We start from the raw sequence: 24,498 nt of genomic DNA, 5'->3' as shown, positions 1-24,498 counted from the left end.
TTTTACCAAAAAATTGTGAAAAATATTTTTAACTGTACCTAGCATATTGGAACAAAGAGATGCAAATGCAAACAAGGAGCTTTTATTCCAGGTTCAACAAGTCAGCATTGCAACCGAAAGCCCAGAGTGTTCAAGAACAGAAGAACCAGGTGCCATTGAAAGATTAATAACAGAAGACTTTGAACTCAGTGTAAGTGAAATTCAGAAAGAAAGACAATTACTGCAACATTATAAAGAAATAATTTTAAAAGAGAAACAAGAACTACTAAAGGCAAAGGAGGATGTGCAAACAGTGAAAAATGAAGCCGAAGAGAGGATGTCCAGACTGCAAGAGGAGGAAAAAGAGATGGAAAAGAAAAAAGTGAGTCTACAAAACAGCGAAATACTGCTGCAATCAGAGAGAGAAGAGAACCGAAGAGGTATAGATACAATATGTAAAGAGAAGCAGCAGATGAATCAACGAAAACAAGAACTGGACAATATGGAAATAAATCTACAAAGAGAGAAACATGAATTGGAAATAACAAGAATGATGGAGATTCAACAAGTTGATGTTCAAGTTCAAACTGATGTGATGGATGACACAAGACAATATGAGATTATCCTGACCAAGGAGGAGCTGGATAAAGAGCGACAAGCTCTAGAGTATTTCAAAGAAAACTTACTTGCACAAAAAAGTACAATGGAGAGACAACTGGCAGAAATAAAATTGAGCGAGGATGAACTTTCCACAATGCAAACTACGACGGAAACCGCAGCAGACATGGAGTTACAATTAGAGCTGCAAAAAGAGGTGCTGGAACGAACAAAAGATGAGCTGGAAAAGACAAAACTAGAAATACAGAAAGGATGGTATGACCTGCAGGCTGAGCTAGCTGAAAGCAGAGAAAAAGAAGACATGATAAGAACAGAATTAGAAAAAGCGAAAGATATGCTTAATCGCATTAGACAGGATATAGAAAAACAAAAGCAAAAGATGGAGGCTGATCTAAAAGACACTTTTGCTAGAGAACTAGAGGACATAGAAGCTCAAAGAAAAATGATAGAGGATGAAAAGAGAACATTACAGAGCATGAAGTTTGAGCTGCAAAGAGAATCTGGCGATATTGAGAGAGTAAACCAGGACATGCAGGAAGAAAGACGGAATATTATCCTGACCAAGGAGGAGCTGGATAAAGAGCGACAAGCTCTGGAGTATTTCAAAGAAGACATACTTGCACAAAAAAGTACAATACAGAGACAACTGGCGGAATTAAAACTGAATGAGGATGAACTTTCGCTCAAAGAAACCTCACTACAAACTGCAACAAGAACCACAGAAGACATGAAGTTACAATTAGAGCTGCAAAAACAGGAGCTGGAACGGACAAAATATGAGCTGGAAAAGACAAAGCTAGAAATACAGAAAGGATGGTATGACCTGCAGGCTGAGCTAGCAGAAAGCAGAGAAAAAGAAGACATGATAAGAACAGAATTAGAAAAAGCGAGAGATGTCCTTAATCACATTAGACAGGATATAGACAAACAAAAGCAAACAATGGAGACAGATCTAAAAGACACTTTTGCTATAGAACTAGAGGACATAGAAGCTCAAAGAAAAATGATAGAGGACGAAAAGAGAACATTGCAGAGCATGAAGTTTGAGCTGCAAAGAGAATCTGGCGATATTGAGAGGGAAAAACAGGACATGCAAGAAGAAAGACAAAATATGGAGAAATTGACAGCACAGCTTAAAAAAGACAGAGAGGAACTAGAAAAGAAAATGTGTGACATGCAACAAATACAAGCAGAGGTAGCGGGAGAAAAGAAAGCTCTAGAAAACCTGAGAGAGGAAAATGAGCTGACATTGAAGGAGATCAAAGTGGAGAGAGACACTCTTGAGAGGATGAATGAACTCGTTTCTCAACAAAAAGATGATATTGAGAATGAGAAGGGGAAAATACAGAAAAGAGAAATTGAACTGCAGCAAATGCAGGATGATTTTAACAGACAACAAAAAGACATGCAGGATATCCAGAATATGGTTGTCATGCAAAAAAGTAAACTTCAGAAAAGCCAAGATGAAATAGCCGAAAAGCTAAAACAGGTGGATGCTATCGTACAGTTCACACAAAATGAAAAAGACAATCTTGACAGAGAGAGGGTGGCTATAATGGAACAGAAGCAGCAGATGGAGAGCAACATGACAAATGCATTAAACAGGGAACTTGAAATGGTAGCGCTTGTGAAAGAAGAGGTAGTAAATGAGAAGCGACGTATTGAGGACTGCCGAGTAACTTTAATGAGAGATACAGAAGATCTGGAGCAAAAGAAAATTGATTTGGAAAGACAGAGCGAGGAAATAAAACTGCAAAGACAGGGTATTGCAGGGGAACAACACAAGTTGGAACAGATTAAATCTGTGCTGCAAACAGTAGCTGAAGATACTGAGAAGCTAAGACAAGATACACTAGCCGAAAGACAGACACTAATAGACACTACAGCACAACTCCAGAAAGAGAGAGATGCCATTGTGAGTCTTGCAGAAGAGACAAAAAGAAAGAGAGAGGACCTGGACCAAATGCAAGCTGATATAGAAAAGCAGGAAAAAGCATTTGAGATATTAAAGGACATGAAGGCTGATCTGCAAAAAGAAGCAGGTGCCATTGAAAATCTAAGACAAGCTGTTCAAAATGACATGCAAAATGTAAAAGACATGAAAGCTCAAATTCAAAAAGAAAGACGATGCGCTGATAGTCTAGTTGAAGAGATTGAAAAAAGGTCAAAAGCTCTGGATGAGATGCAAATAGAGATTGAAAAAGAGAAACAAGAGGTTGGTTCTGAGAGAGACGCACTAGAACAGGAAAAGTCTAGGCTCAGAGATCTCAAAGACAAATTTGCTCAGCAAGAGATACAGCAAGTGAGAGCTGAGCTTCAGAGAGAAGCTGAAAATATTGAGAGAATGAAGAAAGAGGTGATGGATGAAAAACAGAGTATAAAATATATGGCAGACCGAATTCAACATGAGGGGAATTACAGGAAAGAAACTCTGGAGAGGATGCGCCTTGAGCTAGAAAAACAAAAGCAAGCCATTGAGACCGAAAAAGATATGATAGAAAAGCAGAAGTCTGAAGTGGAGAAGAGCAAAACAGAGATAGATAGAGCAAAAGAAGATCTAGCTGAAATGAGAACAAAGAACAATATTGACATGTTAGAGATGGATATACAGAGAAATTATCTTGAGCAAATGAAGATGAACATCTCACAAGAGGAACATGAAATTAAAAAACAGAAAGACAGTTTAAGACACCAAGAAAATGAACTGAATATAAGTATGTCAAAACTTCATGCACAACAGAAAGAAACAGAAGAGATTCAGAATATTATCATCAAAGAGAAGAGTCAGCTCAATGAAAGACAGGATGAAATGGAAAAGCAAAAGAGAGAATTAGATGATGTGATGGACACACTCAAGAAAGAGAGGACTGATATAATGGAGGAAAGAATAAGAGTGAATGACATGCATATAGAACTGAAGAGGGAAAGTGAAACAGTGGAGCTGATGAAACAAAAAGTTCTTAGAGAAAAAGAATCTATCGAAAACAGCAGGAAAATACTGAACAGAGATCTAGAGGATATGAAAGAAAAGAGAACCATCTTAGCTGAGGAGTTTAAGATCTTAAACGATCATAAACAAACGATTGACGAAGAAAAGCAGGAATTGCATACGATGAAAGCAGAGCTCCAACAAGAAACTGGAAGTATTGCAAAACTAAGGCAGAACACTGAGGAAATTGCAATCAAACTTCAAAAAGAAAATGAGTATATAGAGACTTCTGTTGCCAGGATCAGAGAAGAGGAAGCAAGTCTAAGAAACGAAAAACAAACATTTAAATCTGATAGAGAGACTTTCGAAAAGGAAAAGTTTGACCTGGAGAAAACTAAGACAGAGATAGACAGAGCCAAAGAAGATCTTGAGAACCAACTTGAATCTCAGAAAAGACTAAATAAGATAACATTGGCTGAGATACAGAAAGAGAGGGACGTTCTTGAGCACTTGAGAATGAACATATCAGAACATAGAGATGACCTAGAAAAGGAGAGGTATGATATCAAGAGGGAAAGAGCAGAAATAATTAATCAAAAACAGCAATTGGAGGTAGATTTGAGGGAAGAACTGAAAAAGGAAAGTGAAAAGTTGGAGCTGCTAAGAAAGGAGATGTATGATGAAAAGGAAGGAATTGACAACAGCAGAAAAATGATAAAAACAGAAATGGATGATTTGGGACAAACAAAGCTTGATGTAGTTAAAGACTTGGAAAATAACACACTTCAGAAACAACTGATTGAGGATGAGAAGGACAAAATTGAGCAGATGAAAGCTGAGCTAAAAAGAGAAGCTGAAAATATTGGAAGGATAAAACTAGAGACACAAAATGAAAGACAAAAGCTTGAGGAAGCAACAACCCAACTTAAGAAAGATAAAGACACTGTTGACATCCTTGCTAAGGAACTTGACAAGCAAAAAGTGGGTCTAGAAAACAGGGATCAGGAAATAGAAAGGCAAAGGAAAGCAAATGACTCTAATAAACAGATGCAGGAAATGGCTTTGTTTGAGCTGAAGAAAACTGTGACAGATATAGCAACTGCGAAGGAGGATCTTGAAAACCAGCTTGCTGAAGAAAGAGAAAAGAACAAGGTCACACTTGCAGAAATACAGACAGAAAGAGACATGCTTCTTCTACTGAGAGACAATATTTCAGTACAACAGGATGACATTGTAAATGAAAAGGAACAAATGAGACTGAGAGGGATTGAACTTGAACAAATCCAAGCTCTGATTTATAGACAGCAAGATGAAAAGGAAGCCACAAGGAAAGCTCTCACATTGGAAAAAGATAGACTTGAAGAGAGAGAGAGACTGCAAGAAGGGATTTATAAACAAAGTGAAATGGAAAAGGAAAAGAGTGAAATTGACTGTGAAAGAGCTGCAATGATCAGGGAAAAACAGGACATGATGACTGAACTGAAAAAGAAGTCTGAAGATATTGAGATCCAAATGAAGGCAGTATTGACTGAAAAGGAATTACTGGGAAATGACAGACAACTGCTGAAGAGAGACATGGAAGATCTACAACAAAAAATAATGAATGTAGATAGAGATTCAGAGAGTCTGAAACTTGAGAGAGAATCTTTTGAGATTGAAAAAGAATCAATGAAAGAGATGAAAACTGACCTGCAACGAGAAGCACATGAGATGGAGAAGATCAAACTAGAGACACAACATGGAAGACAAAGGCTGGAGGAAATGACTGCTCAACTCCAGAAAGAGAGAGACACCCTAGATGAGATGAATGAGAACATTAGAAGACAAATGCATGACATTAAACATCAAAAGGAACAAATCAGACAAAAACGAAATGAATTTGAGGAGATTCAAACTGAAATTCAGAATCTGAAACAGGAAATAGACAATGACAGACACATTATAATGAAGGACAGAAGTCAGCTTGACCTGAGAAAATCTGAGCTTGACAAACAACAGACACAACTGAATGAGTTTATGGAAATAATGAAGAATGAGAGAATACAACTAGATAAAGATAAAGAAGAGATGGAAGAACAGAATCAGCAAACGGAGAAAGAAAGAGATGATGTAGACCAAAGCAGAAAGAACTTGGATGAAGACTTAAAGATGATGATACTTCAGAAACAAGTGTATGAAGATGAGAAGAACAAGTTAGAACAGATGAAGATTGAGCTGCAAAGAGAAGCTGATGAGATCAGAAAGCTAAAAGAAGAAACAGAAAATGATAGACAGGGTTTGGAAAAGATGGCTGAAGAACTTCAGAAAGAGAGAGAAGATATTATTAATCTCTCTGAAGATACAAGGAGAAAGAATGAGATCATGGATGAAATAAAAATTGAAAATGAGTCCTCATTGGCAGATATACAAAGAGAGAAATACAATCTTGAGCAAATGAGAGTGAATATCTCCAAACAAACAGATGATATTGTAAAAGAAAAAGAGAAAATAAGACTCAAACAAGATGAACTAGAGCGAATGCAAGAAGAGATTTATAAACAACAAAGTGAAATGGAAAAGGAAAAGAGTGACATTGACAGTGAAAGAGCTGCAAAGATCAGGGAAAAACAGGACATGATGACTGAACTGAAAAAGAAGTCTGAAGATATTGAGATCCAAATGAAGGCAGTATTGAATGAAAAGGAATTACTGGAAAATGACAGAAAACTGCTGAAGAGAGACATGGAAGATCTCCAACAAAAAACAATGAATGTAGATAGAGAATCAGAGAGTCTGGAACATGAGAGAGAAGATTTTGAGAACGAGAAAGAATCAATTAAACAAGTGAAAACTGACCTGCAAAGACAAGCCAATGAGATTGAGAAAATCAAACTAGAGACACAACATGAAAGACAAAGGCTGGAGGAAATGACCGTTCAACTCCAGAAAGAGAGAGAACAAATCAACAATCTCATTGAGGAGACAAAAATAAAAGACATGGTCTTGGATGAAATGAAGACAGAAATTGAAAAGAAAACTAAAGCCATTCAATCTGATAGAGACATGCTTGAGAAGAAAAAACATGATCTGGAGAAAACAATAAGTGAACATTCAAGAGCCAAGGGAGATCTTGAAAATCAAAGAGAAAAGCAAAGAATCAAACTGGCGGAGATACAAAAAGAGAGAGACACCCTAAATGAGATGAATGAGAACATTAGAAGACAAATGCATGACATTAAACATCAAAAGGAACAAATCAGACAAAAACAAAATGAATTTGAGGAGATTCAAACTGAAATTCAGAATCTGAAACAGGAAATAGACAATGACAGACACATTATAATGAAGGACAGAAGTCAGCTTGACCTGAGACAATCTGAGCTTGACAAACAACAGACACAACTGAATGAGTTTATGGAGATAATGAAGAATGAGATAATACAACTAGATAAAGATAAAGAAGAGATGGGAGAACAGAAACGGCAAACGGAGAAAGAAAGAGATGATGTAGACCAAAGCAGAAACAATTTGGATGAAGACTTAAAGACTATGATACTTCAGAAACAAATGTATGAAGATGAGAAGAACAAGTTAGAACAGATGAAGATTGAGCTGCAAAGAGAAGCTGATGAGATCAGAAAGCTAAAAGAAGAAACAGAAAATGATAGACAGGGTTTGGAAAAGATGGCTGAAGAACTTCAGAAAGAGAGAGAAGATATTATTAATCTCTCTGAAGATACAAGGAGAAAGAATGAGATCATGGATGAAAGAAAAGTTGAAAATGAGTCCTCATTGGCAGATATACAAAGAGAGAAATACAATCTTGAGCAAATGAGAGTGAACATCTCCAAACAAACAGATGATATTGTAAAAGAAAAAGAGAAAATAAGACTCAAACAAGATGAACTAGAGCGAATGCAAGAAGAGATTTATAAACAACAAAGTAAAATAGAAAAGGAAAAGAGCAACATTGAAGATGAAAGAGCTGCAATGATCAGGGAAAAACAGGACATGATGACTGAACTGAAAAAGAAGTCTGAAGATATTGAGATCCAAATGAAGGCAGTATTGACTGAAAAGGAATTATTGGATAATGATAGACAACTGCTGAAGAGAGACATGGAAGATCTCCAACAAAAAACAATGAATGTAGATAGAGATTCAGAGAGTCTGAAACTTGAGAGAGAATCTTTTGAGAATGAAAAAGAATCAATGAAAGATATGAAAACTGACCTGCAACGAGAAGCACATGAGATGGAGAAGATCAAACTAGAGACACAACATGGAAGACAAAGGCTGGAGGCAATGACTGCTCAACTCCAGAAAGAGAGAGACACCCTAGATGAGATGAGCGAGAACATCACAAGACAAACGCATGATATTAAACATCAAAAGGAACAAATCAGACAAAAACAACATGAATTCAAGGAGATGCAAAATGAAATTCAGAATCTGAAACAGGAACTAGACAATGACAGACACATTATAATGAAGGACAGAAGTCAGCTTGACCTGAGACAATCTGAGCTTGACAAACAACAGACACAACTGAATGAGTTTATGGAAATAATGAAGAATGAGAGAATACAACTAGATGAAGATAAAGAAGTGATGGAAGAACAGAAACAGCAAACGGAGAAAGAAAGATATTATATAGACCAAAGCAGAAAGAATTTGGATGAAGACTTAAAGATGATGATACTTCAGAAACAAGTGTATGAAGATGAGAAGAACAAGTTAGAACAGATGAAGATTGAGCTGCAAAGAGAAGCTGATGAGATCAGAAAGCTAAAAGAAGAAACAGAAAATGATAGACAGGGTTTGGAAAAGATGGCTGAAGAACTTCAGAAAGAGAGAGAAGATATTGTTCATCTTGCTGAAGATACAAGGAGAAAGAAAGAGATCACGGATGAAATGAAAGTTTCAAATGTGTCTACGTTGATAGAACTACAAAGAGAGAAATACAATCTTGAGCAAATGAGAGTGAACATCTCCAAACAAACAAATGGTATTGAAAAAGAAAAAGAGAAAATCAGAGTCAAACAAGATGAACTAGAGCGAATGCAAGAAGAGATTTATAAACAACAAAGTGAAATAGAAAAGGAAAAGAGCAACATTGAAGGTGAAAGAGCTACAATGATCAGGGAAAACCAGGACATGATGACTGAACTGAAAAAGAAGTCTGAAGATATTGAGATCCAAATGAAGGCAGTATTGACTGAAAAGGAATTATTGGATAATGACAGACAACTGCTGAAGAGAGACATGGAAGATCTCCAACAAAAAACAATGAATGTAGATAGAGATTCAGAGAGTCTGGAACATGAGAGAGAAGATTTTGAGAACGAGAAAGAATCAATTAAACAAGTGAAAACTGACCTGCAAAGACAAGCCAATGAGATTGAGAAAATCAAACTAGAGACACAGCATGAAAGACAAAGGCTGGAGGAAATGACCGTTCAACTCCAGAAAGAGAGAGAACAAATCAACAATCTCATTGAGGAGACAAAAATAAAAGACATGGTCTTGGATGAAATGAAGACAGAAATTGAAAAGAAAACTAAAGCCATTCAATCTGATAGAGACATGCTTGAGAAGAAAAAACATGATCTGGAGAAAACAATAAGTGAACATTCAAGAGCCAAGGGAGATCTGGAAAATCAAAGAGAAAAGCAAAGAATCAAACTGGCGGAGATACAAAAAGAGAAAGACACCCTAGATGAGATGAATGAGAACATCACAAGACAAACGCATGACATTAAACATCAAAAGGAACAAATCAGACAAAAACAAAATGAATTTGAGAAGATGCAAACTGAAATTCAGAATCTGAAACAGGAAATAGACAATGACAGACACATTATCATGAAGGACAGAAGTCAGCTTGTCCTGAGACAATCTGAGCTTGACAAACAACAGACACAACTGAATGAGTTTATGGAAATAATGAGGAATGAGAGACGACAACTAGATCAAGATAAAGAAGAGATGGAAGAACAGAAACGGCAAATGGACAAAGAAAGAGATTATGTAGACCAAATTAGAAAGAATTTGGATGAAGACTTAAAGACGATGATACTTCAAAAACAAGTGCATGAAGATGAAAAGAACATGTTAGAACAGATGAAGATTGAGCTGCAAAGAGAAGCTGATGAGATCAGAAAGCTAAAAGAAGAAACAGAAAATGATAGACAAGGTTTGGAAAAGATGGCTGAAGAACTTCAAAAAGAGAGAGAAGATATTGTTCATCTTGCTGAAGATACAAGGAGAAAGAATGAGATTGCAAATGAAATGAAAGTTGCAAATGAGTCTACGCTGGCAGATATACAACAAGAAAAATACAATCTTGAGCAAATGAGAGTGAACATCTCCAAACAAACAGATGATTTTGATAAAGAAAAACAGAAAATAAGACTCAAACAAGATGAACTAGAGCGAATGCAAGAAGAGATTTATAAACAACAAAGTGAAATGGAAAAGGAAAAGAGTGACATTGACGGTGAAAGAGCTGCAATGATCAGGGAAAAACAGGACATGATGACAGAACTGAAAAAGAAGTCTGAAGATATTGAGATCCAAATGAAGGCAGTATTGAATGAAAATGAATTACTGGAAAATGACAAACAACTGCTGAAGAGAGAAGTGGAAGATCTGCAACAAAAATTAATTAATGTTGATAAAAAGAAAGCAAATGAATTTGAATTGGAGAAGACTGATTTAGAGAAAATCAAAACAGAAATTTCTAAAGCCAACAAACATCTTGCAGAGCAGCAGGAACAAAATGAGATGACAATAGCAGAGATGCAGAGAGAGAGGGACACTCTTGAAGAAATGAGGGTGAACATCTCAAAACAAGTGAAGACCATTGAAAATGAGAATGAAAGTCTTTCTCACAGAGAAAGTGAATTTGTGCAGCTGCAGGAAGTCATTTTAAAACAACAACATGAAATGGATGAAATGAAGAATATCATCATGATGGAAATGAGTCAGCTGGACAAGAGACAAACTGACATTGACCAATTACAGCGAGAGGTTGATGATCTAATGGAATTCACAAAGACAGAAATGACCAACCTAGAAAGGGAAAGAGTGGAAATGATGGCACAGAAGAGAAATTTAGATAGGGATATGGTCAGTCTAAAGAGAGAGAAAGAGACATATCAACAACTGAGACTCAAGTTGCTTGAGGAAAAATATCTGGTTGAAAAAGACAGAGAGCTGTTGACCAAAGATTTGGATCAAATGGAGAGACAGAAAATGGATATGGAGAGAGAATTAAATAATCTCAAAGTTGAGAAACAAACCATTGAATGTAAGAAAGAAGAACTAGAGAAGGTGAAAATTGACCTTCAAAGTCAAGCTGAAGACTTGGAGAAACGATCCGAGAAGACAAACAATGAAAGACAGAGGGAGAAGGATATGGCAGTACAATATAAAAGACAATCTGAAACCAGTGCTCTTCCTAATGACAACCAACTAATGAAAGAACTCTTGGATGAGACAGAGAAGCAAAGAAAAGAAATTAATTTAGCCAAAGACTTACTTCAAGAAGAAATATTTGAACTGGAGAAAACCAAGACAGAGATAAGCCAAGCCAGGGAAGAACTAGATAGACAAAGAACAGACTTAAAGAGAGAGAAAGACATTCTTAAGCAAGTGAATACAGATAACGTAAGACAAATGGCCCTTTTTGAAGATGAGAGGGAAAGAATACAGCACAAAGAGAATGAACTAGATCAAATGAGAGCAGAACTGCAAAATAAACTAAAAGAAATGGATGACATGAAAAACAAAATTAAAACAGAAAAGGCTGATATGGAGAATCTGAAACAAAAGAGAGATGAGTTTGATAGAGACCTCCAAATTCAGAGAAAAGCTTTTGAAAATGAGGAAGATGAGCTGCAAAAGAAGAGAGAGGACATTCTGAAGTTAAAGTTAGAAGTTCAGAAAGAAGAGCAGAGGGCTGCAGAAGAATTAGAAAAAGAGAGGCAACAATTTGCAGAGGAGACCAAAAAGAAAGCTGAGCTCCAAATGAAAGCGGAGGATATAGAAAAGTCAATGCAAGAGATACTGAGTGAAAGAGAAAAATATGTACAGAAAAAGTCTGAAGAGAGCAAGATAAGAACAGACCTTGATAAAGCAAATACTGAGATACAGAAACAAAAGGAAGAGTTGGAAAGTTATGCTGATAATCTAGACAAATGTAGGCTTAAACTAGATGAAGCAAGGGCTGAAATAGAGAGTATTAAAGAGGATGTTGAAAGACATGCAACAAAACGGATTGAGGAATGTTTGCAAAAAGAAAGAGATGATATTGAGGGTATCAGAAGGAACCTGCTTAAAAAGGAAGAGGTGATTGAACAGGACAAGACAAAAATAAGACTGAGCTATCAAGAAATAGAGCTCATCCAGGCAGAATTAGTGAAACAGAAAGAAGAGATGATTGAAAAGATTGGTAAATCAGAGCAAGAAATACAAGAACAGCGAAATAAACTACAGATGACAGAAGAGGAATGGAGTGTACGAATGGGAAAGTTGCAAGACGAGATAAACAAAAACAATGTCATTAAATCTGAGTTGTCAAAAGAAAGAGAAGCAATTGATGAAATGTTAAGAGACCTTAAGAGAGAGATGGAGAAATATGAGAAGATCAAATCAAATATTATAATCCAAAAAGAGGAGTTTGAGACTAAAAGGCAGTCCGATTTAGAGGAACTCATTAATCTGAGAGCTGAAATGCTCAAACAGAAAGAGGAATTAGAGGACAAGATGCAAAAGACTAAACATGAGATGAAAGAACTGAAGCTTCTTCAGAATGAAACTGATGGCAAGAGGAAAGATCTAGATCACAAGATGAGACAGGTAGCAAGAAAAAGAGATGAGTTGGAGAAAATGAGGACTGATATTGAAGGTGCAATTGAGAAACTCGAAATGGACAGGGTCATTTTAAGTAGAGAGCGGATTGAGATTGAGCAAATGAAAGTTGAGATACAAAGAGCAGGAGAGGAAAGAGGTGGAGATATGGAAGAGAAAGAACATATGAACACCAAGATTCAGATGCTTATTCAAGAAGCTGAAAATACTAGGGAAATGGCTTGGAGAACAAAACATGACCTGGAAAGAAGCATGCAGAGAGAAGTTAATGTTGAAGCAGATTCAGAGGATAGAAAAGAAATGAGTGCTTACATGCAAAGGCTGATCCAGGAAATTGAACATGTTAGAGAGGTTCTCAGAAGAATGAAAGATGAAATCAAGGCTGCTAGAAAAGAAAGATTTGAACTGGAGAACATGAGGCTGGAAATCGAAGCCATGAAAAAGAACATGAAAGAAACTTTTGAGCAGCAGGACATTGAGATACAAAAAGAGAAACAGCAAATAAAGAGTAGCAAAGACTGCATGAGCAAAGAGAGAAGTGATCTTGAGCAAATCAGAGCTGATTTGGAAAGAAAAAAACAAGACATGGCATTGGCCGAGCAAAAACTTCATGATGAAAATGAACTGCTGGAGAAAGAAAAGGTTGACATGAAGAAACAATCAGAGATCCTTGAAAGAATTTTAGAGGAGACAACCAGAGAAAGAACAGTCAAACTTACCAGGAAAACGAAAGGAATGAGGAGAGATTCAGAGGAATTAAGAGAGAAAATGGAAACATTAAGTATGGATGACCAACAAGAAGAGAGTGAGAGTCAGACGGGCGAAGTTAAAAGACAAATAGACAAACTGACAGAGTTGAAGGCTGAGCTTCATCAACAGCAGGCAGAACTTGAGAAAACTAAAGCAGACTTAAAATATCAGATGAACGAGCTAGAAAACATGAGGTCTGAGATATTAAAACTTGAAAAGGACACTGACAGTAAAACAAAAGAGATGGAGCTTGTGGATATACAGCAACAGAGAGATAACCTAGAAAAAACGATTCAGAAAATGACACATGAAAAGGGAGAACTGGAAGTCCTAAGGTCTGAGATAGTACTGGAAAAGAAAGAACTGGATCAGAAGATGAGACAGGTGATCAGAAAGAGGGATGATATAGAGAAAATGAAGACTGCGATAGCAAAGGCCAGAGAGGAGATCAACAGAGAGAGGCAAGAGATGGAAATACTCAGGAATGATGTTCAAAGCACAAGAGAGGATTTTGAACGATTGGTGGAGAGAACTGCACATCTAGAAGATGAAGAAAATACCAATGCTGACATCCAAAGATTGATTTTAGAGGTTGTGAAAATCAGAGAAATGGTGAGAAATCTGAAAGTTTACACGGAGAGCAGGATGGATGAAAGTAAGGCAGAGAAAGATGATAAGGAAAACTTTAAGTCTGAGATCCAGAGGCTCATACAAGATATTGGACAAATACGGGAAAATCTAGGAAGCCTTAGAGCAGAGATAGAAACCACCAGAAGAGACAAGAATAAATTGGAGATGAAGAGGGCAGAACTTGTAGAGAAGCAACAAGAGGAAGAAAGCATGAGAGAAATGCTGCAGAAGGAAAGAGAAAAACTGGAGCAGTTGAACTATGAGATAAAAAGAGAAAAGGAGGATGTGGAGACGAAGAGAGAGCTGGTTGAGGTAGAAAAAGCTAAAGACAAAATGGAAAAGGCTATGGACACAAGGGAGAACAAGCAAGAACTTGAAAGGGTCACTGATGAACTCTTGAGAAACCAGAGTCAGCTGGAACAGCTCAACAGAGATATACAAAACCTGAGGCAAACCATGGAAGAAATGAAAACACTGCATGAAAAGAAAAAGTCTGAACTAGAAGGCATTACTTCTGAGGTAAAGAGTAGACAGCAGATACTGGAGAAGCAAAAACATGAGTTGGAGGAGAAGGATTGGATCCTTGAAGAAATACAGAAGAAGAAAGACACACTTGAAAATATCAATATGCAAATACTGATAAAGAGGGAAGATATAGAAAAAGAAAAGGACAATTTAAGACAAGAGAAGGAAGAGTTTGAGCTCTTCAGAGGGGAACTACAAAGACAGAGAGATGGTAATGAATCTTCAAGACAAGCTTTGATCATGGAGAAGAATCGGTTAGAAGACGAAAAAGCTGAAATCAATCAACAAAAGCATGAAATGAGTGCTGCTATGAAGACCAATAAGATAGAACTGGAAAATCTAGAAAAAATGAGGAATGACCTAGACAATCAGAGGGCTAAGTTAGTTGAAAACCTCCATGATGCCACAAAATTGGAAGATAAACTACGAGAGATGATGAGTGAATTAAACAAAGAAAAAGAGCAAGTGGAAGAAATGAAGCAGATGGTCAACATAGAGAGAGATTTGATTGAACAGGAGAAAGATGATGTGAGAAAACAGTCTCAACAGCTTAAATATGGCTGTGCTGAGCTTCAGAAGAAGTCAGGGATCTCTGACAGGCTAATTCAGGAAGCAAACCGTGAGAGAGATAGATTAACAGACCTCAGTCTAAAACTTCAATTGCAAAAAGAAGATATAGAGAAAACCATCACAGAAATGGAGACCACGAAGAAAGATCTCAATATAATGAGTGCAGAAGTTCAAGATGAGAAGACACAACTGAAAAATGACAGGGATGATTATGAAATGGAAAAGACACATTTGCAGCTTAAGATTGAAGAGTTGGTGAGAGAAACAGAGGACCTGGAAAGAAAAACCTTACAGCTGAGAGAACAAGATGAGATAGCAAATCAAGATATCCAAAGTCAGAAAGAGGCTCTAGAGCAAATTAAGATGGACATTCTAAAGGAAAGGGATGAGATTGACAAAGAGAAGGAAAATGTACATTCAGAAAGACAGAAACTGGTTACACTTAAAAGTGAATTGCAAAGAAAGGAAAGTGAGCTTGAAAACAAAGAGCAAACTTTCATGAAAATATTGGAGATTAAAAGCAATCTGGAAAAAAAGGGGGCAGAAATTGAAGAGGAGAGACTGCAGTTAATGGAAATGGGTGAAACAATGAAGAGAGAACACAATGCATACAGAAACATGCTTGAAGAAGTACAGAAAGGAAAAGAGCAGATTGAAATCAGCAAAAAGTGGATGGATCAAGAGAAGAAAGATCTTGCAAACATGAAAAGTGATCTGGAGAAGCAATTACAAAATTTAAAACATGAAAAATTAAATGTACAAGATGAGAAGAATGCACTAGAACAGACAAGGACAGAATCCGAGAAGATCCAAAATGTTATCAAAAAGGAGAGAAAGGACCAGGACAAATGTTGGATGGAGATTGAGGGGGAAAAGCAACGAGTGGAGGAAGAAATCCAACAATTAAGGAGACAGAGGGAAGAAACTGATAAACTCCACAGTGAGTTACAAAAAAATAGAGAGGACATTGAAAGTAGGAAAGAAAAGATTGATAAAGAAATGGAAGAATTATCGCAAACGAGGGTTGAGCTGGACAGAAAAAAAGAAGAAATAGACAAGGATAATCAAAAACTTCAAGATGCTAAATCTGACCTTGAAAAAACTAAAGCTGAGATACAGAGACAGACAGACAAAATGAAAGACATAATAGAAATGAAAATACAAATAGATAAAGACAGAGAAGAAATTCAATGTTTGTCTGAAGAGACTGAATTGAAAATGAGGGACCTTGATATGATGATGAAGGAGATGGAGAGACAAAGGCAAGAAATTGAGAAAACAAAAGCCATTCTTGACAAAGATAAGACAAAAATTGACAAAGAAAAGAAAGACATGGAAAAGCAAATGATGGACCAGATTGAGGAGATACAAAAGGAGAGGCTGGCCCTTGAGGAGATGAAGGATAAACTTCTTCGTGAAAAACAAGAAACAGAGGAAGAAAATAATACCTTAATGACTCTAAGAAACAGACTAGAAGTTTTAAGAGCAGAGATAAAGAACCAGCAGAATGAAAATGAGATAGTGAAGAAAAAGCTTCTTTTGGAAAAGTCAAACACTGAGGAACAACAGGCCGAGGTACTCAACCAGCAGCGACAGAATGATCAAACCAAGGAGGAAAACAAGAAAGAGAGAGAAAATCTGGATCAACAGAGGTTTGAACTTGAACAGCAGAAACAGGTGTTGGGACTTAGCAACATAAAAATGATGGAGGAAATGCAAGAAATGGAAAACATAAAATACATGACTAAAAAAGAAAGAGACAAGGTTGAACAGATACAAGCTGAGATACAGAGTCAGATTCAGTCAACTGAACAACAAAGGCAAATCATCCAAGACAAGCAAAAAACTCTCGAGGAAAAAGAGCTAATAATACAGAGGAAGGTAGAGGAAGTAGAGAGGAGAAACATGAAATTAGACGGAATTGCTGCTCAGCTTCAGATTGAACAAGAACATTTAGATATTGTTCTTGAGGAAACCAATAAGAGACAACATGCCCTTGACGTGATGCAGGTTGATGTAGAATTACATAAACAGAAACATAATAAGGACTTTGAGTTGCTTGAGAAGATCCGACATGAAATAGACAATGAAAAGTTAGAAATGAAGCAGAAAAAAGATGATCTGCAGACCTGGACTGAACAACGGAAAGAAGAGGTTGAATCCCAATTAGAAGAGCTAGAGAAAGAGAGAGAAAAACTTAAACAGATTAAGAGAGAGCTTCATGCTGAGAGAGAACAAACTGAGAAATGGAAAGCTGATACAAGTAGGATCAATGCTGAAATAGAGACCATGAGGCAAACAGTGATACTGGAGAAGAATGAGCTGAAGCAGAGAGAGAAATATATTACTGAGCAGGAGCAAAGACTGGATCAAAGTGTAAGAGAGATGAAGGAAGAAAGACGTGAAATGGATAACATAAGGATTGAACTAGAAGCTCAGAGACGACAAATGGAAGAGGACATGAGGACAAATGCAAAACAGGAAAGAGAACTTGCACAACTGAGAGATGAAATACAAAGCGAAAAACAAGACATTGGTGAAAACAGGAACATGACTAACAAATTAATGAAAGATCTGGAAATCATGAAAGCCAAGCTGGTGGAACAACTAGAAGAGACCCAAGCTGAAGCACAGCAACTGCAAGAGGAGAGAAGACTGCTTTACAAGACAAAATCTGAGGTGCAGAATGATGCTGAAAATCTGACAAACATCTTAGAAGAGGTCAGGAGGGAGCGAGAAAAACTGGACATAAGGGAGGCCCACCTTAAACTAATGAAGGAGCAGTGTGACCATACCATGGAAGAAACTAAGAGGAAGAAGAGTGAACTGGAAAAGACTGTTGATGACATAGCAGAGCAAAATCAAAAGATTGAGATCAAGAAAGATCTTCTGGAAAAAGAGACATTAAAACAGAAAAAAGACATTGAAACAGAAAGAGAAGATTTACAGAGACAAACAGATGACCTGAAGCTGCAAATGACAAAACACAGAGAAAAGGAAGACATGACTAAAATATCAATGGACAATTTCCTGAGACAGAGGGATGAATTAGAGAAAGGAAAAGAGGGCATGATGAAGAAGTGGAAAGAAGTGGAGGTTCTTCAGAAGGAAATACAAAAACAAAAAGATGAAATGGAAGCAATGAAAAACGAGTTACAGACTGAAAATACTAAAATGAATCAACAGCAGCACAGACTAGAGGAGAGTTTAAGGGCCATGAATGAGGAGAGGAAAGATCTGGAGAACATGAGGAATGATTTTGAAACACAAATGGAAGAGATGAGAGTGAAAGCTAAAATGGAGAGAGAGGAACTTGATCAGATAAAGGCTAAACTGGAAAGAAAGAAAGCAGATATAGATCATGAACAGAAAAAAATGGAAGACAACAGAAAGATGATTGGACAGGAAATAAATGATCTGGAGAACATAAGGTCTGAAATAATGACACAAAGAGAACAAATGGAAGAAAAGAGATCAGAAATTGAACTAGAAAAACATGACATTGAGAAGAGCAAAGAAATTGTACGGACATTGATGGATGAGGTGGAAGGACAGAGAAAGTATAATAAGCTCCAGAAAGAAGAACTTGGCCTTGAAAGACAAAAGATCACTGATGAAAAAGATCGTCTGGCTCAAAGAAAGACTGAACTGCAAAATGAAAGTGAACAAATCAGATACATGGATGAGGAAATAAAAAGGAAGAGAGAAACACTGAAGGAAATAAAAGCTAATCTAAAAAAGGAAAAAGAATTCAGTGAGAGTGAAGAAACAAAGAGACAAAAAGAGGATCTGGAAAAGATGAGCACGGACATAAATGAACAAAAACAAGAGTTGAAGAACTGCAGAGACCATCTAGAACAAGAAAGAGAAGAAATTAAAAATAAATGGACACAATTACAGCAGAAAATTGATGAATTCGATGCTCAAGTCAGAAAACAGAAGGAAGAGGATATAACAGAACAGAAGAAGATGGACGAAGAAAGAAAAAGTCTAGAAGAGACTAAAGCTGAGATTCATGAGTTAAAGACTAAAGCTGAGCAGGAACATCATGATATAAACCTAAAATCACAAGAGTTAAACATATTGAAAGATCAGATTTTGAAAGAAAAAGAGAAAGAAGAAGAAACGACAGTAAAATCAAAGATGGAGAGAGAAGAACTTGATCAGATAAAAAATGAATTGCAGAGAGAGAAAACTGAAATAGATCATGAACAGAAGAAAATGGATGATTACAGGAAGATGATTGAACAGGAAAGAAAGGACCTGGAGAAGATGAGGACTGAAATGATGACACAAATACAGCAAATGGAAGAAGACATGAGAGAGGCAATCCAACTAGAGAGATCAGCACTTGACCAGAAAATACAAGAGATTGATCTAGAAAAGGACAAAATTGAAAATAACAAAGAAATAAGTCAAAAATTAATGGATGAGGTGGAGGAACAGAGACATGATAATGCAATCCAGAAAGAAGAACTTGACCTTGAGCAACAAAAGATCACAGATGAAAAAGATATTCTGGCTCAAAGAAAAACTGAACTGCAAAATGAAAGTGAACGAATCAGATACATGGAGGAGGAAATAAAGACGGAAAGAGAAAAACTGAAAGAAATGGAAGCTCAACTACAAAAGGACAAAGAATTAATTGAAAGTGTCATTGAAGAAACAAAGAGACAAAAAGAGGATCAGGAAAAAACGAGAACAAGCACAAATAAACAAGAAGAAGAGCTGAGGAAAAACAGAGAACTTCTAGTACAAGAGAGAGAAGAAATACAAAATAAATGGACACAATTACAGCAGAGAATTGATGAATTTGAGGATCAAGTCAGAAAACAGAAGGAAGAGGATATAACAGAACAGAAGAAGATGGACGAAGAAAGAAAAAGTCTAGAAAAGACCAAAGCAGAGATTCAGGAGTTAAAGACTAAAGCTGAGCAGAAACATCATGATATAAACCTAAAAATACAACAGTTAAACACACTGCAAGAACAGAGTATGAAAGAAAAAGAGAAAGAAGAAGAAATTAGAGTAAAAGCAAAGATGGAGAGAGAAGAACTAGACCAGATAAAGAGTGAACTGAAGAGGACGAAAACTGAAATAGATCATGAGCAGAAGAAAAGGGATGATGACAGGAGGATGATTGAAAAGGAAAGAAAGGACCTGGAGAAGATGAGGACTGAAATAATGACACAAAGTCAGCAAATGGAAGAAGACATGAGAGAGGCAATCCAACTAGAGAGATCAGCACTTGACCAGAAAATACAAGAGATTGATCTAGAAAAGGACAAAATTGAAAAGAACAAAGAAATAAGTCACAAATTAATGGATGAGGTGGAGGAACAGAGACATGATATTAAACTCCAGAAAGAAGAGCTTGACCTTGAGAAACAAAAGATCACAGATGAAAAAGATATTCTGGCTCAAAGAAAGAATGAACTGCAAAATGAAAGTGAACGAATCAGATACATGGAGGAGAAAATAAAGAGGGAAAGAGAAAAACTGAAAGAAATGGAAGCTCATCTACAAAAGGACAAAGAATTAATTGAAAGTGTCATTGAAGAAACAAAGAGACAAAAAGAGGACCAGCAAAAAATTAGAACAAGCACAAATAAACAAGAAGAAGAGCTGAGGAAAAACAGAGAACTTCTAGAACAAGAGAGAGAAGAAATAAAAAATAAATGGACACAATTACAGCAGAGAATTGACGAATTTGAGGATCAAGTCAGAAAACAGAAGGAAGAGGATATAACAGAACAGATGAAGCTGGAAGAAGAAAGAAAAAGTCGAGAAGAGACCAAAGCCGAGATTCAGGAGTTAAAGACTAAAGCTGAGCAGGAACATCATGATATAAACCTAAAAACACAACAGTTAAACACACTGCAAGAACAGAGTATGAAAGAAAAAGAGAAAGACGAAATTGCAAAGATGGAGAGAGAAGAACTTGACCAGATAAAGAGTGAACTGAAGAGGAAGAAAACTGAAATAGATCATGAGAAGAAGAAAAGGGATGATGACAGGAAGATGATTGAAAAGGAAAGAAAGGACCTGGAGAAGATGAGGACTGAAATAATGACACAAGGACAACAAATGGAAGAAGACATGAGAGAGGCAATCCAACTAGAGAGATCAGCACTTGACCAGAAAATACAAGAGATTGATCTAGAAAAGGACAAAATTGAAAAGAACAAAGAAATAAGTCACAAATTAATGGATGAGGTGGAGGCACAGAGACATGATGTTGCAATCCAGAAAGAAGAGCTTGACCTTGAGAAACAAAAGATCACAGATGAAAAAGATATTCTGGCTCAAAGAAAGACTGAACTGCAAAATGAAGTTGAACGAATCAGATATATGGAGGAGGAAATAAAGAAGGAAAGAGAAAAACTGAAGGAAATTGAGGATCAGGAAAAAATGAGAACAGACACAAAAGAACAAAAAAAAGAGATGAGGAAAAACAGGGACCTTCTAAAACAAGAGGGAGAAGAAATTAAAAATAAATGGACACAATTACAGAAGAGAATTGATGAATTTGATGCTCAAGTCAGAAAACAGAAGGAAGAGGATATAACAGAACAGAAGAAGATGGGCGAAGAAAGAAAAAGTCTAGAAGAGACCAAAGCCGAGATTCAGGAGTTAAAGACTAAAGCTGAGCAGGAACATCATGATATAAACCTAAAAACACAACAGTTAAACACACTGCAAGAACAGAGAATGAAAGAAAAAGAGAAAGAAGAAGAAATGACAGTAAAATCAAAGATGGAGAGAGAAGAACTTGACCAGATAAAGAGTGAACTGGAGAGGAAGATAACTGAAATAGATCATGAGAAGAAGAAAAGGGATGATGACAGGAAGATGATTGAAAAGGAAAGAAAGGACCTGGAGAAGATGAGGACTGAAATAATGACACAAGGACAACAAATGGAAGAAGACATGAGAGAGACAATCCAACTAAAGAGATCAGCACTTGAACAGAAAAAACAAGAGATTGATCTAGAAAAGGACAAAATTGAAAAGAACAAAGAAATAAGTACAAAATTAATGGATGAGGTGGAGGAACAGAGACAGGATTTTGCAATCCAGAAAGAAGAGCTTGACCTTGAGAAACAAAAGATCACAGATGAAAAAGATATTCTGGCTCAAAGAAAGAAAAAACTGCAAAATGAAGTTGAACGAATCAGATACACAGAGGAGGAAATAAAGAAGGAAAGAGAAAAACTGAAGGAAATGGAAGCTCATCTACAAAAGGACAAACAATTAATTGAAAGTGTCATTGAAGAAACAAAGAGACAAAAAGAGGATCAGGAAAAAATGAGAACAAGCACAAATAAACAAGAAGAAGAGCTGAGGAAAAACAGAGAACTTCTAGAACAAGAGAGAGAAGAAATTAAAAATAAATGGACACAATTACAGCAGAGAATTGATGAATTTGAGGATCAAGTCAGAAAACAGAAGGAAGAGGATATAACAGAACAGAAGAAGATGGACGAAGAAAGAAAAAGTCTAGAAGAGACCAAAGCTGAGATTCATGAGTTAAAGACTAAAGCTGAGCAGGAACATCATGATATAAACCTAAAAGCAAAAGAGTTAAACATATTGAAAGATCAGATTTTGAAAGAAAAAGAAGAAATGACAGTAAAATCAAAGATGGAGAGAGAAGAACTTGACAAGATAAAGAGTGAAATGAAGAGGAAGAAAACTGAAATAGATCAAGAGCAGAAGAAAAGGGATGATGACAGGAAGATGATTGAAAAGGAAAGAAAGGACCTGGAGAAGATGAGGACTGAAATAATGACACAAGGACAACAAATGGAAGAAGACATGAGAGAGACAATCCAACTAGAGAGATCAGCACTTGACCAGAAAATACAAGAGATTGATCTAGAAAAGGACACCATTGAAAAGAACAAAGAAATAAGTCAAAAATGTATGGATGAGGTGGAGGAACAGAGACATGATATTAAAATCCAGAAAGAAGAACTTGACCTTGAGAAACAAAAGATCACAGATGAAAAAGATATTCTGGCTCAAAGAAAAACTGAACTGCAAAATGAAGTTGAACGAATCAGATACATGGAGGAGGAATTAAAGAGGGAAAGAGAAAAACTGAAAGAAATGGAAGCTCAACTACAAAAGGACAAAGAATTAATTGAAAGTGTCATTGAAGAAACAAAGAGACAAAAAGAGGATCAGGAAGAAAAGAGAACAAGCACAAATAAACAAGAAGAAGCGCTGAGGAAAAACAGAGAACTTCCAGAACTAGAGAGAGAAGAAATTAAAAATAAATGGACACAATTACAGCAGAGAATTGATGAATTTAAGGATCAAGTCAGAAAACAGAAGGAAGAGGATATAACAGAACAGAAGAAGATGGACGAAGAAAGAAAAAGTCTAGAAGTGACCAAAGCCGAGATTCAGGAGCTAAAGACTAAAGCTGAGCAGGAACATCATGATATAAACCTAAAAGCACAACAGTTAAACACACTGCAAGAACAGATTATGAAAGAAAAAGAGAAAGAAGAAGAAATTAGAGTAAAATCAAAGATGGAGAGAGAAGAACTTGATCAGATAAAGAGTGAAGTGAAGAGGAAGATAACTGAAATAGATCATGAGCAGAAGAAAAGGGATGATGACAGGAAGATGATTGAAAAGGAAAGAAAGGACCTGGAGAAGATGAGGACTGAAATAATGACACAAAGAGAGCAAATAGAAGAAGACATGAGAGAGGCAATCCAACTAGAGAGATCAGCACTTGACCAGAAAATACAAGAGATTGATCTAGAAAAGGACACAATTGAAAAGAACAAAGAAATAAGTCAAAAATTAATGGATGAGGTGGAGGAACAGAGACATGATAATGCAATCCAGAAAGAAGAACTTGACCTTGAGCAACAAAAGATCACAGATGAAAAAGATATTCTGGCTCAAAGAAAAACTGAACTGCAAAATGAAAGTGAACGAATCAGATACATGGAGGAGGAAATAAAGACGGAAAGAGAAAAACTGAAAGAAATGGAAGCTCAACTACAAAAGGACAAAGAATTAATTGAAAGTGTCATTGAAGAAACAAAGAGACAAAAAGAGGATCAGGAAAAAACGAGAACAAGCACAAATAAACAAGAAGAAGAGCTGAGGAAAAACAGAGAACTTCTAGAACAAGAAAGAGAAGAAATACAAAATAAATGGACACAATTACAGCAGAGAGTTGATGAATTTGAGGATCAAGTCAGAAAACAGAAGGAAGAGGATATAACAGAACAGAAGAAGCTGGAAGAAGTAAGAAAAAGTCTAGAAAAGACCAAAGCCGTGATTCAGGAGTTAAAGACTAAAGCTGAGCAGGAACATCATGATATAAACCTAAAAACACAACAGTTAAACACACTGCAAGAACAGAGTATGAAAGAAAAAGAGAAAGAAGAAGAAATTAGAGTAAAAGCAAAGATGGAGAGAGAAGAACTAGACCAGATAAAGAGTGAACTGAAGAGGACGAAAACTGAAATAGATCATGAGCAGAAGAAAAGGGATGATGACAGGAGGATGATTGAAAAGGAAAGAAAGGACCTGGAGAAGATGAGGACTGAAATAATGACACAAAGACAGCAAATGGAAGAAGACATGAGAGAGGCAATCCAACTAGAGAGATCAGC

The 24,498-nt window shown here is 36.5% G+C and overlaps 2 protein-coding genes across 3 annotated transcripts in view; one reads left to right on the top strand and one right to left on the bottom strand.

Annotated features, from left to right (window-relative positions):
* The window catches only part of ilf2 (interleukin enhancer binding factor 2), a 50,263-nt gene that overhangs the window by 10,652 nt on the left and 15,113 nt on the right, over positions 1-24,498 (bottom strand). The gene's annotated exons all lie outside the window — the stretch shown is intronic.
* Positions 1-24,498, top strand: part of LOC306986537 (uncharacterized protein) — a 44,435-nt gene that overhangs the window by 6,057 nt on the left and 13,880 nt on the right. For both annotated transcript variants that reach the window (XM_079589850.1, XM_079589849.1), the window contains one exon: positions 92-24,498. This exon is cut by the window's right edge and continues 13,880 nt beyond it. In XM_079589850.1, coding sequence (XP_079445976.1) covers positions 92-24,498 — 24,407 coding nt within the window. The remainder of the gene's footprint in view (positions 1-91) is intronic.

Source organism: Phoxinus phoxinus (genome assembly GCF_949152265.1).
Source record: "Phoxinus phoxinus genome assembly, chromosome: 19".
NCBI lineage: Eukaryota > Metazoa > Chordata > Actinopteri > Cypriniformes > Leuciscidae > Phoxinus > Phoxinus phoxinus.
Note: the sequence above shows the minus strand (reverse complement) of the source record. Positions and strands in the feature narration are given on the sequence as shown.